This window comes from Perissodus microlepis, chromosome 17 (genome assembly GCF_051167445.1).
Source record: "Perissodus microlepis isolate ML-2025 ecotype Zambia chromosome 17, ASM5116744v1, whole genome shotgun sequence".
NCBI classification, from domain to species: Eukaryota; Metazoa; Chordata; class Actinopteri; order Cichliformes; family Cichlidae; genus Perissodus; species Perissodus microlepis.
Window position 1 is genome coordinate 11,098,019 of NC_140477.1, and position 15,302 is coordinate 11,113,320.

General features: G+C 40.6%; 1 protein-coding gene across 3 annotated transcripts in view; it reads right to left on the minus strand.

The window, feature by feature from the left end:
- Positions 1-1,091: 1,091 nt before the first annotated feature.
- chchd3a (coiled-coil-helix-coiled-coil-helix domain containing 3a) overlaps positions 1,092-15,302 on the minus strand; it is an 85,885-nt gene continuing 71,674 nt past the window's right edge. For all 3 annotated transcript variants that reach the window (XM_084909333.1, XM_084909332.1, XM_084909331.1), the window contains 2 exons: positions 7,009-7,144; positions 1,092-1,767 (listed from right to left, as the gene is read on the minus strand). In XM_084909333.1, the coding sequence (XP_084765459.1) occupies positions 1,744-1,767; positions 7,009-7,144 (160 nt within the window). In that variant the 3' untranslated portion in view covers positions 1,092-1,743. The remainder of the gene's footprint in view (positions 1,768-7,008; positions 7,145-15,302) is intronic.

Below are 15,302 nucleotides of genomic sequence, written 5' to 3' on the forward strand. Positions count from 1 at the left end.
AGTGCGTATAATCTTATTACAGATGGAATTCACTCTTAAATCACTTACCCTTGGCTCTAAGGTACTTGGTCCAACAGGGAGTCATGCAGCTTGTGTCAGTGAAAAACAAGTGGGTTGGGGGTGATGGAGGGTGGGGGAATGGGCTTAGTCTTTTTCTGTGAAGGAACATCTGCCACGAACTCCAATACCCATTATCCCCAAGCTTTAGAAAACCCCTCCAACACACATAGCCGCTGTATAATAGAAGTCAACCCCTAACCCCTTTGAGACTCCAAAAGTCAAAAAGCAAAAGGACAGCTGACTGACAGAGGGGGATTAGTCACAACGAATCACATGCTTGCACGGACACACATACACACCGCACACACAAACCCACCACGCCTGTCTCACCCTGCCTGACACACAGTTCCTTCTTCTGATGGAGAATTAAGATTATGTCTCTTCTGCAATCCCCTGCGTCCACATTAAGTCCAGAAAATGTCCCTTTGACATCCACACACTAAAATAATGTTACTGCAGCAATAAACGGGCCAATAAAAAGATGCACAGCCCCATCCGTACTCATACATATACATAAGGTGTCTGTCTGCAGGTAAATCTAACTCAGAGAGTCTGGCAGGATGCAGACAGCGTGGACGAGAAGTCTCCTTCAAGGCAGCAGTAACCTGGGAGACTGAGCGGAGAAGAGACACTCCAGAAAGAAAGAAAGACAGAAGCAGATTAATAAAAGAGTGACAATGAGCAGACAAGAAAGAATGCCCTTTTTTTGTTTGGTTTTTTCCCAAATAGCTAGAGCACAGAGGATTCACACAATGAGCTACATTTTAAAAAAAAAGACAGAAAAAGAAGAAAAAAGAGAAAGATAGATGATGAAGCACAACATCTGGGACAAATACCCCCCCTGTGCTTCAGTCTGTCTCTCCTGAGCTCATTCACTCCATTTGGCAAAAATGCTGTGGCAACACAAGGGCCACGGATCCATCAAAAATGGGTAATGCTTACAGTAATTATCATAAAACACACACACACACACACAAGCGAGATGGTGGAAACTGAATATTTATGGAGAAAAGTTCAGCGACAGCTTCTGCTTTATTTTGTCTTTTTATTTCCTGCTCAGACATTGTCACAAGTGTTGGTCTAGATGAATACTCAACACACAGATGGTTTCATTATTAATAATCACACAAAGTAAACGGATGCAAACAGACATGCATTTGTGTACACAACGATGCATTAGGAGCAAGAAAACAACAACAACAAAATAGATTTGACTTATCAATAAAATAGACTTCTATTTTTCCAAGTGGGAGAGTGTGGAGAAGGGTCCAAGGGACAGAGGTGACTGGTTTCTTGAGGCAGTGCTGGTTAATCATTATCCCTTTTTAGAGGGCCAAGCTCAGGCCGTCTGATCCCTGCTGGTACCTGATGTTTCTCCAAAATGTAGGACAGTGTCACTGCTCCTCTGTTACACACTCACAGGAGAGAAAGACACAGGGTAAAAGAGGTGCTGAAGAGGTAAGTATTGAAGGGAAAAGGTGTTTTTCTCTGAAGGTGCTGTGCTCGGTGCCTCTAATCTGGTTCCTTTCTGGGTTGGTTCTCTATTGGGTTTTTGAGGGTGTGTTTCTCGGTGCTGACTCATCCCCCTCTTCCTCCACTCTGGTTTAGTCTGTCAGTCGCTCAATAATCAGAAATCCCCCACAATAAACTCTTCATTGCTCCTTCTCTCTCGCCCTCTCTTCTTTATCCCCCAGTCTTCAACTTGTTCTGGAGACGAAAACAGAAAAGAAAAGAGCATTAGAGAGATGGAAAAGTCAAACAAAAGTATCAAAAAGAGAAAAAAAACAACAGAAGAAAATATTATTTCGCACACGAGAGATGAGACAACGGGAGGAGGGCCTGAGAGTACAATAAAGGACAAGAGGATGAAGTGAGGTTGAGAAGCAGAGAAAGGACCCAAGGGCACTGGATTCCATGTTAGTGATAAGTGCAACCACAAATCCCCAGTACTCCCTGTCAATAACCATTTGAACCGGCCTATTGCTGCAGATGCCACTGGATGAAATCTGCCCAAGAGAAGACGAGTAAGGAGGGGGGAGGAAGAAGAAACAAGGGACTTAAGAGGGGAATCAAGTAGACAGAACAAAACAAAGAAAATATATTTTCTTCCTCACTGACTAACTTAATAACTGTTGTGGATCCATGGTTGTGTGTCCCAAAAGAATCCCAGTTTATTTTCCACACTATCAATCTAACCATAAAATGATTACCGATAAAAGAAGCTGCTTCTAGCACGACTGCTTGGCTGCATTATCCATGTTACGACAAAAAGCAGAAAACAACCACACGATGGTTCCAGTTTATTACAACTTACGTTCTGAAACAAAGCAAATGATCTTTAATAGGGCTGTCAAAATTGAGAGCAAACAAAACAACTGCTGTGTAATGCCCTCCGCTATCTTAGGTTAATTGGTCACATGACTGCATCACATGACTAAAATGTGTCATTGTTTTTGAAAAGGGTTCGCTGGCCATACTGCGATGCCAAAACTGCGTTTTTAAATGTATCCACTTTGGAGAGCGTTTTCAAAACGCTCTGTTTTCCTTGACCGAAAACGCAGTCTCAGTGTGGACGGAAAGGCCAAAACGGAGAGAAAAAGATGCGTTTTCAAACGAAAACCTATTAGTGTGGACATGGCCTTAATCTTTGCAGTGCCATTGTCACAGATGTGTAAAATCAAGCACCTAGCCCTGCAGTCTGCCTATACAAGCATTTGTTAAAAAAAAAAAAGGGGGGGGGGGAGGACGTTCTAAAGAGCTCACTGAAGTCGATTATTGCAGCGGTCCCCAACCCCCGGGCCTCGGACCGGTACCGGTCCGTGAGTCGTTTGGTACCGGGCCGCGAGAGTTGAGGCTCAGGTGTGAAATGTATGGTTTTCAGGGTTTTTATCTGTTTTCAGCGTTATTTTGTTATCGTTTTTATCGTTAACTCTGTTTTCCTGGGTCTTTTCACATGTGTTATGAATAAATCTTCTTTTTTTCGGTACCGGTACTAGTTTTATTTTGTTGTATTTATCCGCGATACCTTAAAGGCCGGTGAAAGTCCGTGAAAATATTGTCGGGCATAAACCGGTCCGTGGCGCAAACAAGTTTGGGGACCGCTGGATTATTGTAATAGTTTGCCACTGTTGCAACAAGTTGGTGCGTGAAATTTCTTCCCCTTCTAGATATTTCACGGTCAACTGTAAGTGAAAAGTGGAAGTGTTTAGAGCCACAGCCAGACCATGTATTAACATCAGCACGAAAACTGTGTGCTGGGAGCTTCAGGACATTGGTTTCTATAGCTGAGCAGCTCCTGTAGTGTGAGATGTAGGGACCCAGTACTTTTCAATTCAATTCTGTTCTATAAATATAGCACAAAATCACAACAACGGTCACCTCAAGGTGCTTTATATTGTACGGTAAAGACACTACAATAATAAAGACAAGACCCAAACAATCAGACAATCCCCCTATGAGCAAGTACTTGGGGACAGTGGAAAGGAAAAACTCCCTTTTGACAGGAAGAAACCTCTGGCAGAACCAGACTCAGGGAGGAAGCTATCTGCCATTACAGTTTTGGGATAAGAGAAGAGAGATGTAATTAATACATTTAGTACAGTAACGCCTTACATTACTTTGTTTCTAGGTGTAAGTGATTTTAAACAGAGAGTGAAAAGGATACTTTTATACAGGAACACTGTACAGTGTAGCTTTCAATTGATTATTTATCAACCGTGAAAGAATAGATCTACATAAATTAAAATCAGATACATTCAGTGCTATTTATTCTGTACTATTTATTCAGCCTCGGTTACATTGACTCACAACAAGTGCTTCCTGCTGTGTTAACAGTCACAGAAATCCCAATCATCTGATTTAAATCTGTCGCCAGCCCCATCAACGTCATCCTTTTGCAACTTTACGCCGCTCTTATTTTTAGATCACTCTTTAGGAAGTCCGATTCTGATGAGCTGCACATGCACATTTGTTATGCGTGCTGGCCCTCATCCACTGGAAGACACTTCAGCTTGATTTTGGGAAAGAGGGACAAGCTCGCAGGAGCCAAATCTGGCAAGTTTGGCGAATAGGGTGTGATGACTGTGTTGGTGTTGCCAAAAAGCTCCTGCATTTTCAGTGCATAATGACATGGTCACAGTTCAGTTATTTGCACCAAAAGTTCTCCCTCAGATGCCCCAGAGTGTTACAGTAAAACTCAGTGTCGATAGTCTCACCCTGGGGGATGAATTCAAATTCAACACAACGCTGTGAATGTTGGTCACAACCTGACGGTCACGCTTAGACACAGCAGGCTGTTTGGACTCTAAAGTGTAGGTGGAGATCCCTTTCCCTTTCATCACACATCAATTGATGCATGCTTTCTGCACACATTTGAGGTATATGGTGAAATTAAAGTGTGCATGTGAGGGAGGTCAAAACGTGAATTCTGCCACAGATCCCTGCTCGTCCACTACATTTTAGCACTGGAATTACAAACAATGAGACAGCGGGGCAGGCATTAGCCTTTATTCTTAAGAATCTTTTAAATTAAGAGCAAAAACATGTGCTATGTCAAGAGGTAACAGCGAAGTGTTGACAAATTAAATTATAAGAGTACTTAAGAGCATTTGACTGAAATGTTTTGTATAATAAGGAAGCCACTTTTCATTTCATTCCCTTTAATATAATGATAAGAAAACACAGCACAGTTGGAAACCACAAACAGCAGCTGAGCTTACCCATTGAGGGCAAAAAGGAGATGGAAGGGTCGGTCTAAAAAAATGAAGTGCAGAACGAAAAGATAGGGAGCAAAAGGCAGTCATGCAGCGAGAATATGGAATGAGAAGGAAGGCAGCGGATGGAGAGATCGGACTCGATGATAAACTCCTGTTCATAGAGAGAGGAAGAAGGAAGGAGACTTTATCTGTCCTTCGACTGCCTCTTTCTCACTGGTTGCTATCAGACCTGTTAAGTGCTGAATGCATTAGAAATGTGACTAGGGATGAAGGGATAGTGGATGGAGGAAGTGGAGGAGAGATGGTGGCGGGGCGCAGAGGGCACAAAAGACAACGAAAGTGGGTCTAAATGTTATCACTGACTGTGGCGATAAGAACGCTAATTATCAGTGACAAAGGCTGGGCAGCTGACAACGCCTCCGTCTCGGCTGGCTCCAGACGAGGGGTCAATATTGCAAAAACTAAAATTTGACAGATTTTGTTTTTATCCTTGCTAAGATGGCATCTGCTACATCACTATCTACACCCATGGTGCTGCAGTTTAAGGTGGAATTGCGGATCTGAAGGGAAAGGACGACGAAGGGGAGAGGGATTTTGTCATGTGAAAACTGTCTGAGCTATGCTATCGAGTGTCTTTGACGCAGAGAGGGCAAGAGGATGAGAGACGTCTGTTAGAGGGCACGCTTGGATCTTGTGACCTCCAGAGGTCAAAGTCATGTCCTTTGACATTTGTTTGTAGAAGAGCTTCCTGCTCGGTTCTGATAAAGCTGTGTAAACATCCTAATCATGAAGCTGCATCAGCTCATATCAATCCCACTTCGTTCCTCCCACCCCTCGATTTTGTCGGCTGTGTAATTCCGCATATTATTTCCTTTAAAGCCTTATCACAGAACTGTTTCTTTTGCACCTAATGACTTTAAAAGTAAGTCTTAGCCTGATAAGCAAAGACGAACAGGAGTGCGCTGTGATTGCTGCAAGGTGATAAACACAAGCGGATTACCATATCGTGTTCGCTTGCAAACAATTTACAAGATCATAACAGCATTCGCAATGTGAATATACCCTCGCTGAATCTTGACGAGGCTACATGTAGCCTCGACTTAAACACACGTACGCATCCATGTTTGTGCGATGAATAAAACATTCGGAAATTTACATGACATATAGCTTAAAAATCTGCCTGCATCTGACTTTTAGATCTAATATTAATACCCACGAGAGTGAGCGAGAGACACAAAACTCACTTTTCCCCATTTCCGGGAAAACAATGCAATTGCAAAAAAATCTAATAGAAAAGCTCTATGAATGCAAATTGAGTCTTTTTGGGGGGGCAATGGATGTTACATATTGCAAAGTGAGAGCGGGGAATCAAGTTAATATCAACCTGAGTGACATTACTATTAGCATACAGAGTTTGACTGCACAAGACAGAGGGCAAAAAAAACATTTACACTTCTCAATGAAAGAAAAGAGAGCACGGAGAGGACAAGGGTATTCAACTAAGCAGAAGCTACTCCCTTGGTCTTATTGCATTAAAACGCACACATACACAGTTGGGGGGAATGCCTGTGTCAGCAGGTATTATGGAAATAGGCCGTGAGGTTTAAACTGGCTATCTGGACTGAGCTTTATTCAGGCGCCAGTAGCCTGGTGGAAATCATATTCTACTGTCTAAAAGCAAGGAGCCAGCATATGTAAATGGATGCCAGTGTGTTTCATCATATGATTTAATTTAGAAAAGGGGAATGACCACTGGGGTGTAGCTACTATACACATCTACGAGCTAAATAACGTAAGCTGTAGGCTCATTTGTAATCCACACAAAGCTTCCACTTCCTCTACGCTATCAGGCTAGGAAGCTCAACAACTTACTTATTATCTGTCCGTGAGGGTGCATGCACAAACTTGTCATTCTTTTCAAAGAGAAAGAAAAGTTATTGTGGAAGGTTTGTCGGCATTCAAGTGTATGTTTTATATAACAATCCAGCTGCAAACAAAGTAATGTCTTTTTTTTTTAATCAAGCATGAAATAAACACAGTTGCAATTAAAATACTTACAATAACAATAATTAGTATTCAACCCTACTGAGTACATAAAGGTTGAAGCGTACAGCTTTTTTCCCCTAATTACAATTGTTTAACATGAGTGGCCTAATTAATTTCATAAGTAAATTCAGAATTAACAAGTATAACAAGTCATGTTTGAATGAAAACAGCTAGGACAAATACCCACCTGTTTGGCATCGTTGACACACTGCAGATAACGGGCTGCTATGTTGGAGCAGTGAAGGGTTTTCCCCGCATTCTCTTTGTAGCATGTGAGGATTTGTTCCTGCAGGTCTGCACACACCGGATACGCCTCATACCTCCTGCAGGGGAGAAAAGGGGAACAGAATAGTGTGTAAATAGGGGAAAATACGGTGTTAGACAGGATGGGAGGAAGGAACAGTCCAAGTGATCAGAGTTACAGGAAAGGATCAACTCGCAAGAGAAGATGAAAAAGATAAAAGTGAAAAGAAAAAAATGAATAAATATATAAAGCATTAACACGGACAATCCAGAGGAGTTCACGAAATGTGTGACGCGACATAGAAAACTTCAGAACAAAAGAAGAGTATTAAATATATATTACGAGTGAGGAAACGGAGCGTTTTTACCTCCAGAGAGGTAAAACTGTTATTAGAGCACACTGAGCTATACTACAATCTGCAGTGCCGAATAAACCCTTGCCTTTTCTATTATTACCATTGTTCCAGTCCAAAACACCTGAAGCAAGAATCAAAATTACTGTATCTGCTGGGAGAAAAGGTCAAAGTGCAGTTCAGCCCTCAGAGCATGGTGTGAAGACCATGCCAATGTGTACAACAATTTGTACAACATAAGTACCAACAGAGAGGCCAGAGGGTTTTTTTTGTTTGTTTTTTTAAATCGGGCAATCCAGTGACAGTTTAATCCCCTGAATGGGGGGATCTGTTACTGTCTGGAGAGACTCCACAAGTCAGTGAGCTTCAGGTTAATTTAAACGTTCATGAGCAATTACATGTGGTATATTGGTTGTGGTGTGGGTCTCTGACCCAGAGTTTGTCATTGGACTCTAATTTTGGTTTATTATTAATTAATTATTCTCTGCTTTGTTTATAATCTCAGTTTTGAGTCTCTTCTTTTCTTAGTATGTTGTTAAGCCTAATTTTAGTTCTTGCACTCAGGTTTTGTAGTTTTGTATATTCTGAGTCCTGGAGTTTTAGTTTTAGTCTCTGGTAGGTGTTTCCTTGTTAGTTACTTCCTGTTTTATTTTGATAATCGCTTGTTTCATGTGCCTCATCTTCCCGTCTCATTATCTCTGATTTGTTCCTGCTGCGTTTCCTACCTATTTTCCTCTAGCCTCATTACCTTGTGTATTTATTGCCTTTACTTTTCAAGTGTTTTTTAATAATAAGACAAAATAAAAGGTCCACAGAGGAATCTATTGATCACTCTGCCATATTTTAGGGATCTGCTGGATCTATCTATGGATTCATAATGAGTTAATCCTTAAAAAAAAAAAATCAGAAAGCTAACTGCTTCCAATGGAAAATTCTATCTTTTGGCATCCACAAAGAGTTTGTTGTCACTTGTAAGCTACACATCATTTCAAATTAGCAAGTACAAATTTGTCCTTGAGGTCTATGAGAGTTTTAGTGCTGCCGTCTTACCTTGTTGTGATTGATGCTACACCTAACTTCAGTGCATTTAAATGGGACTTTTTTCGACAGATGTATGCAAGAGTCGGAGCATTCAGCCAATCTAAGCAGTGGGACATCCTATCAGTGCTGGTGCCTTGCCCAGTGTTAACTGCTTTTGTCTGTCTCTTCGCACACCTCGTAAAAATCCATAATGACGACACAAGCACAAGCTAGGGCTATTATGCTAATGGTGGTGTCATCGTTTTGCTCACATCAGTGCCCAGGACACTCCATCTGCCTCACTAAACATGCCTTGCATGGGTGTGAAATACAAAGAGATTTTGCCCGTCAGCAACTCTGGAGATCTCAGAGGAATATTGGGAGGGGTGAATCCGAGCCCCTGTAGTCAGAATCAGATGTACGATTTGCCCCCTAGAGAGAGAAATCTCCCTACTGTTGGATACAGAGCAGAGGATTGGATGCATGGGTCATTACCCAGCGTTCAATGCAGCAGGAATGCTGTTGAAGTACCGATGTCTACATATGTGCATCTCCGCATGGTCATATTCGTTAGGAGTGCCAGGAAAATCTTTAGTCCTTGTCAGTTCAGGTCAATGACAATTTGTGACGAGATGAGAAGTGGTCTCCACACATTCAACAATGTCAACGTGAGTGTGAATAATCAATACACTTTATTTATTGTCCAGTACTGTGCCTACTTGCTAAGATAAACAGTTTTAAAGAAGTAATTGGAAATAACTCACTGAGAGACAGAGCATCTTGACTGACCGTGGCTTTTCATGGTGTGGCTCAACCCATTTTCAGCCTTTGAGAGCCAACATCACTTTCTGCTAGTTATAATTAATATATCAAGAATGTAGTCACATAGGTGGCACTGATCTTTCCCAAAAGGTAAAAGAACTTTTTACACTTTGCTTTATACAAGCATACTATAGGCCGATACACTCAAAGATACATGACATTTACCACTTTCAGTGCAGACTGGAACATTAAACCGTCGGGTGTAGAGAAGCTTCTGCATTTGTGGATCCATCAGGGAGAAATTCAGTCATTTGCTAGCAGGCATGACAAGGCCATTGCTCTGCGTCAGGGTATTGAACGATGACAGCAGTGCTAGCAGAAATCGCTGCCATCCTATTCCTATGGATCCTGGTGCTCATTTATTACACCGCCTATGGGCATCTACAGGGACTAGAGCAGCCACATACACCCACTAATTACTTTCTTAAGCATTCGCTTTAATGCCAGGTGCATCCTGCTGATACAAACCACAGTGTTTATCACCAGTAATGGCCTCTGAGAGAGAGCGAGAAAGGACAGCAGAGGAAAGGAGGGAGGATATAGCAGAAGAGCTTGATGAGAAACTAAACAGTGGTACGTCTATTTTGCTTGCTCTCTGATTCTCTCTGAGAGGAAGGGACTGAGACAGTGGTTGAGTTAATCATAGAGACAATAACACTGTCACACACACTCTGTGGCGGCACGCTGCATCCTCTATCATCTATCATTAAGATTAACATTAAGTTCCTGCTGCTAACCACACAGAGCCTATAAGGGGACACTAAAGCCGTTCCTCCCTCCTCTTCAATTTTACATTAAATGCCCTCATGTCATTTGGTAATATATAACTGCTGTAGTGCTATGCAGCAAGGTGAGCAGATGCAAAAACAGCCAGAACCATTATAAGGCCACTCTTTCTTTCTATGTGTGAGACCTATGTATGAAACAGTGCAACAAGAAAATATTCAGACCACTTTGTATTTTTCATACGGGGTCAGTCTTACACTAATAACCATTAAATTCATTTTTCCCCTCATAAATATGCATTCAGTATTCTTAATGAGGAAATTTAACCAAAACTGATAAGATAAAATATCACTTTGAAAGCAATCAGACTATTTATTATGAGACTTGAACTATAGCTTAGGTTCCTCCCATTTTCCGTGATCATCTTCAAGATATTTCTACATCTTGTAGAAAGTGGTTATAATTGAAAGGCGTGATCTAAGCTACAGGATTGAAGGAAATGCCTGCAGATCTCAAAGACAGATTTGCCAAAAAAAACAGATCCTAGAAAAGGTTTCCAAGAGCAGTCCTACTTCTTAATTCCTCAAAGGAATGTCTTGAGTTAGGTCCTTCTTAAGAGAGATCATTAAGAACCTATAAAGAAGTGTCACTCCGGCTGAACTCCAGTGCTTAACTGGGAAGATGGGACTCTACAAGGAACTTCCAAGAGCATAACCATCACTGGAGAACTTCGCCAATCTGGGCTTTATGGCAGAATAGCAAGGCGGAAGCCTCTGCTCAATGAAAGACAGATGTGGGCCTGCTGGATTGTAGGAAAAGCGCCTAAAAAAAATCTCAGAGTCATGATTTGATTAAACAGCGAGAGAACTGGTAGCCTCAAATCAAAGTGTCAAATCTGGTGGAAAAGCGGCACTGCTAATCACCTGAATGATACAATCCCAAATCAAACCATAAATGCACTTGTGTCATGGTGTGGGGGTGTTTTTCAGAATTAGAGACCGATCAGGCTTGAAGAAAAGCTGAAGAAGAGAAAGTATAAAAATAAACCTAATGAGAATCAGCTTAGGAGTGCCTAGGACCTCAGACTGGGTCAAAGGTTCACCTTCTAACAGGACAATGACCCTGTGCACAAATCCACTTGGCCCAATTAGATCCCTGACTTGAACCCATTCAATATCCCCGGAGAGCACCGAACTTGGCTGTCCATCCACAGTCTACATCCAGCATCGCAAAGCTTGAGAGGATGTGCAGAGAAGAATGGCAGATTATCTCCAAATCCAGGCATGCAACGCTTTTTGTATCATTCATTGTGAATGCTGATATTTTGTGGGGGGGGTTTTCATTCTAATGAATTTGAAGAAAAAGGGCTTTATAATTTTTTGGTTTGTGTTTATGAGGAAAAAAATGAATATAGGTTTCAAAATTGTATAAAATCAAGACCCCAAGTAATTCCTGTATTTTTCACAGTAGTCGTTTAGAACTACTCTCTCTCCTCACTATAAGATTTTGAGAACCTAACAGAAAAGAGAAGCCTTCTATTTCTCAGTTAATGTCCTCACATTATCAAATTATTTTCTGCCTTGTTATGGAAATACACAAGTTTTCATACACAGTCACAGGCAAGCTGATTTGCAGCTTGTATTTAAATACAACTGGCAACAAAATCCCTCACTAAATAACCGCATCAAATACCCTACAAATCAAGCCAAACATTAGGTTCGGCATGTTGAAGTCATGAGCAGATAGTTCAAAGTATCAGGAGTCAAATGCTGTAAAGTAAATTCCTCCACTGTGGAAATCTCAGGGTATTATTAAAAAAAATAGCGAAAAACAACTATGAATCATCCAGTTCCTGTGTAACCTGAGGAGCAAGGCATTTGTAAACAAGGACACTGTATCAAATACCCAAAGCAAACCATTTTTTAATTGTTTTAAAAGAATGGAAATGAAAAAAGGGCTGAAGGCCAGAGGCATGTGGGTATTTTTTCCATTGCTGGTTTGCTCTGAATGTATAATTTCTGTTTTGGTTAACATGCTGTGAATCATTTTGATCACTTCAGAGGACTCGGTGTTGGTTGTTTTGGCCAGCAATTTCCCAACTTTTCTTATTTCTACCTCTGACCCCTTATATTTGTGAAACATGAAAAGAATTTCACAGAAGAAAAGCAAAACTTCGAGAAAATGTTGGTGCTAAAGTTTCAAACCTAATGGGCAAAAAATGTTAAAGCTCACTGTCTGCATCTAGTATCAAAACTTTCCTTTCTTGTTTAAGGTATATTAAAAAAGCAATTTCTGCTTTGGTTATTATCCTTTAGAAAAGAACCATCTGTATTAACTTTACCCTACGTGAGACATTTTATCACATATATTTATGGTTTCTTTCATATAGCTGGAACAAATTTTTAGCAACAAGTGCATAGTGCTGATAGCAACTTTTCTGTGTCAGTGCCACATGTAGCTGCAGTCAGATACACATCAGAAGAAAAGCAGCCAACGAAAAGCAATTGGAGCAAAGAGATAGAAAGCAAGGATCTGAATGTTTGATTTCTATGTGTGTCTAGATCCTGGGGAGGGGCAGCCAACAGTAATGTTCAGGCACACATACCCTCTAGATTAATCTTGTGAGCCTATCTGGTTTTCAAACTTTTCAAACTAAAATACCTGCTGCTACTTAAGATCCAGTGCCTTTTTAAGGTCAACCAAGTTTCCCTCAGATTGGATGTTCAGTTTCATCCTTAGTGCCTCTTTAGCTCAGCACAGTGTTAGCATAAGCCAGCTTCTTCATACTGACTCACTCAGTTTGAGAGCTGTTGATGCCTCCTAGTCCATCTGAAACCAAAAGACCGGTAACTTGCAATGTTGTGTACTGGCAGTTTTTTCTCTTTAGATGGGGGATTGTCTGCGCTTATGTTTAGTTGTGGTGATTTATTTTTCATAAATTTTATTAATACCTTTGCTATCAATCAGGCAACTGGCCAAACAGACAGCAATTTCATTGGTAAGTTTTTTAAAGGTTTTTTTTTTTAGGTAATATAATTTGTATGGAGAAGAAATGACACCGTAAATTAACTCATAATTTTTAGCGCGTGTTTAGCAAAAATACCCTATAGTAACATAAACTCTCAGGGTATACAGGGACATGTACCATTTGGTATCCACTGATCTAGGTTTATTAGCCTTTATAGTTAACCTAGTGTACTACCATTTGGTCATCTCTCACCATGAATAACTACGTTTAATGCATGCTTAAATATCAACAGGTACAAAACTAGACTGCCAATAAATGTCCCAAAGTCTTTTACTCTCCCTCGTTCTTCCGTTTTCACTATATCTTCATCTATATCTTCCTTTTATGCCTCTCTCCTTTATTCTCCAGGTCTCTACGGGATATCTAGCCAAATGCAGATGGCTATTATTTGCACTCTGTTTGTGATTGTAAGTCTGCACTCCTGTGCTCCAGAGACAGTAAATCTAAACAGTCATATAGGGGTCTTGACTCAAGCCATCAGTAGCACTAAAGGTCTCTATAACAACTCCTTATTCAGCCCTGCCCCCAACATACATACACACACACACATAATCCAAGTCCCTATTGCCTTGATCCACTGATAGAAGCAAGAGTGAAACAAAGAATGAAGCCAGCTTGGGTTGTTATATTACAATTTCCTAGCTGTGTGACACCGGACAGAAACAAAACACAAATAGTATTTGCAGAGAAATAATGGTAGTTCAAGGAAAGAAGAGCCATCTCCTCATACACATATGTAAAGTAACACCTTAGGAGAGAAGAAAAAATACTGAAATGCTGAAATAATATGAGAGACTCGATGTGTTCCACTTAACATGTAACAAAGCAGAACATATCACATGCCCACTCTCACTGTCAGTCTCCCTCTTTAAGGTGTGTATCATTTTATTATAATCCCCTCTTTCACGCCTCGCACTACCCAAGTCAGCACATTTGCATGGAGGGGGCATATTCTGATGGATTTACGGCTGAGTCTACATTCTGCAAAGAACATATTGACTGGAAGCTGGGGATGTATGGAGATCGATGTCTGGATTTTCATACAATATGCATGTGTAAAGCCAATAGAGAGTACGAGGAACAGAATCGGTCCATTTTTCAAACTAACATATATTGACCATGACTACCATCTGTTGTTACGTCGCAGAGCCATGCAACAAAATGACATTCATAGATCTCAGTTACCAATGCAGCATGCTTCAATAGCCGAACAAGGTGTGAGATACATGTGCAAACAGGTACAGTCATCTGTCATAATTTCAGAAACATTACAAGTTTGAAGAAAAACTAGAAAAGCAGCTCAAAGGGATATGCATGGATGCAGATGGACGGTGAAGGCAGGCCTGAAATAGATCCCTTTTAACTCCTGTTGATAGCAGTGGTCGTTTGCTAATAGAAAATACTGCTTGCACGAAATCACAAGAGAAGACTGCTGTGGAAGTTTTCTCCTTAACAGCAATAAGAGCACTACTTTCTCCCTATAACATGCTAAATTTAGACTGACAGTGGACAAAAGGCAATGCACCACTAGCTGAGTAATGATAATAGCTGAAACCGGGCAGAAAGGAACAGAAAGTAGTGAAGCACACTTGTACTAATCAGTCAGTGGCAGAAAAAAGTAATTGCAGAATCTCTTTCTCAGAGTACAGAAGAGGTTTGTCAAGTGGCACACCCACCCCCCCAAAGATGTCAGGTGGACTCAAGTCATCAGCATAACCTCTTGTGTTCAAATTATTCAATACTCAATTATACAAACACGGATACTCTTATAATACTTCATCAAACTAAACTGCTTGGTCAGCTTGGAATGAGCTAATAATTCACCACTGTAAGCAATACGTTTTGTTTTGTTGTTATGTTTTATTTATTCGTTTTTTTATGGAGCCTGACTGACATGTTGGCCAATATTAGCTATTTGCCGATACATTGGTATCAGCATTTACAGCAGCTGTTACAATTTATTTATTTATTTTTTTAAAGCAAAGAAGAAATGGGGAAAAACACCCTTCAACCATGTTATGAGTGTTGATGTTGCAGTATTTTCCACCAGGGGGCACTCTTCCCCGTTCAAAACACATGGTTGGAACGCAACATTTACCCTCCGCTTGACAGCATAAATGAATAAATAAACAACTACATATAACAAATGTTAGGGAAATCCGTTTGCATTTCATGTGTGTCAACCTATCGGTTGATATATCAGATTTTTTTAATCACCATCATTATCAGCCTTAAAAATCCTATATCTGTCAGGCTCTACTTTTTCATCATTCATGCCTTACTTATCAA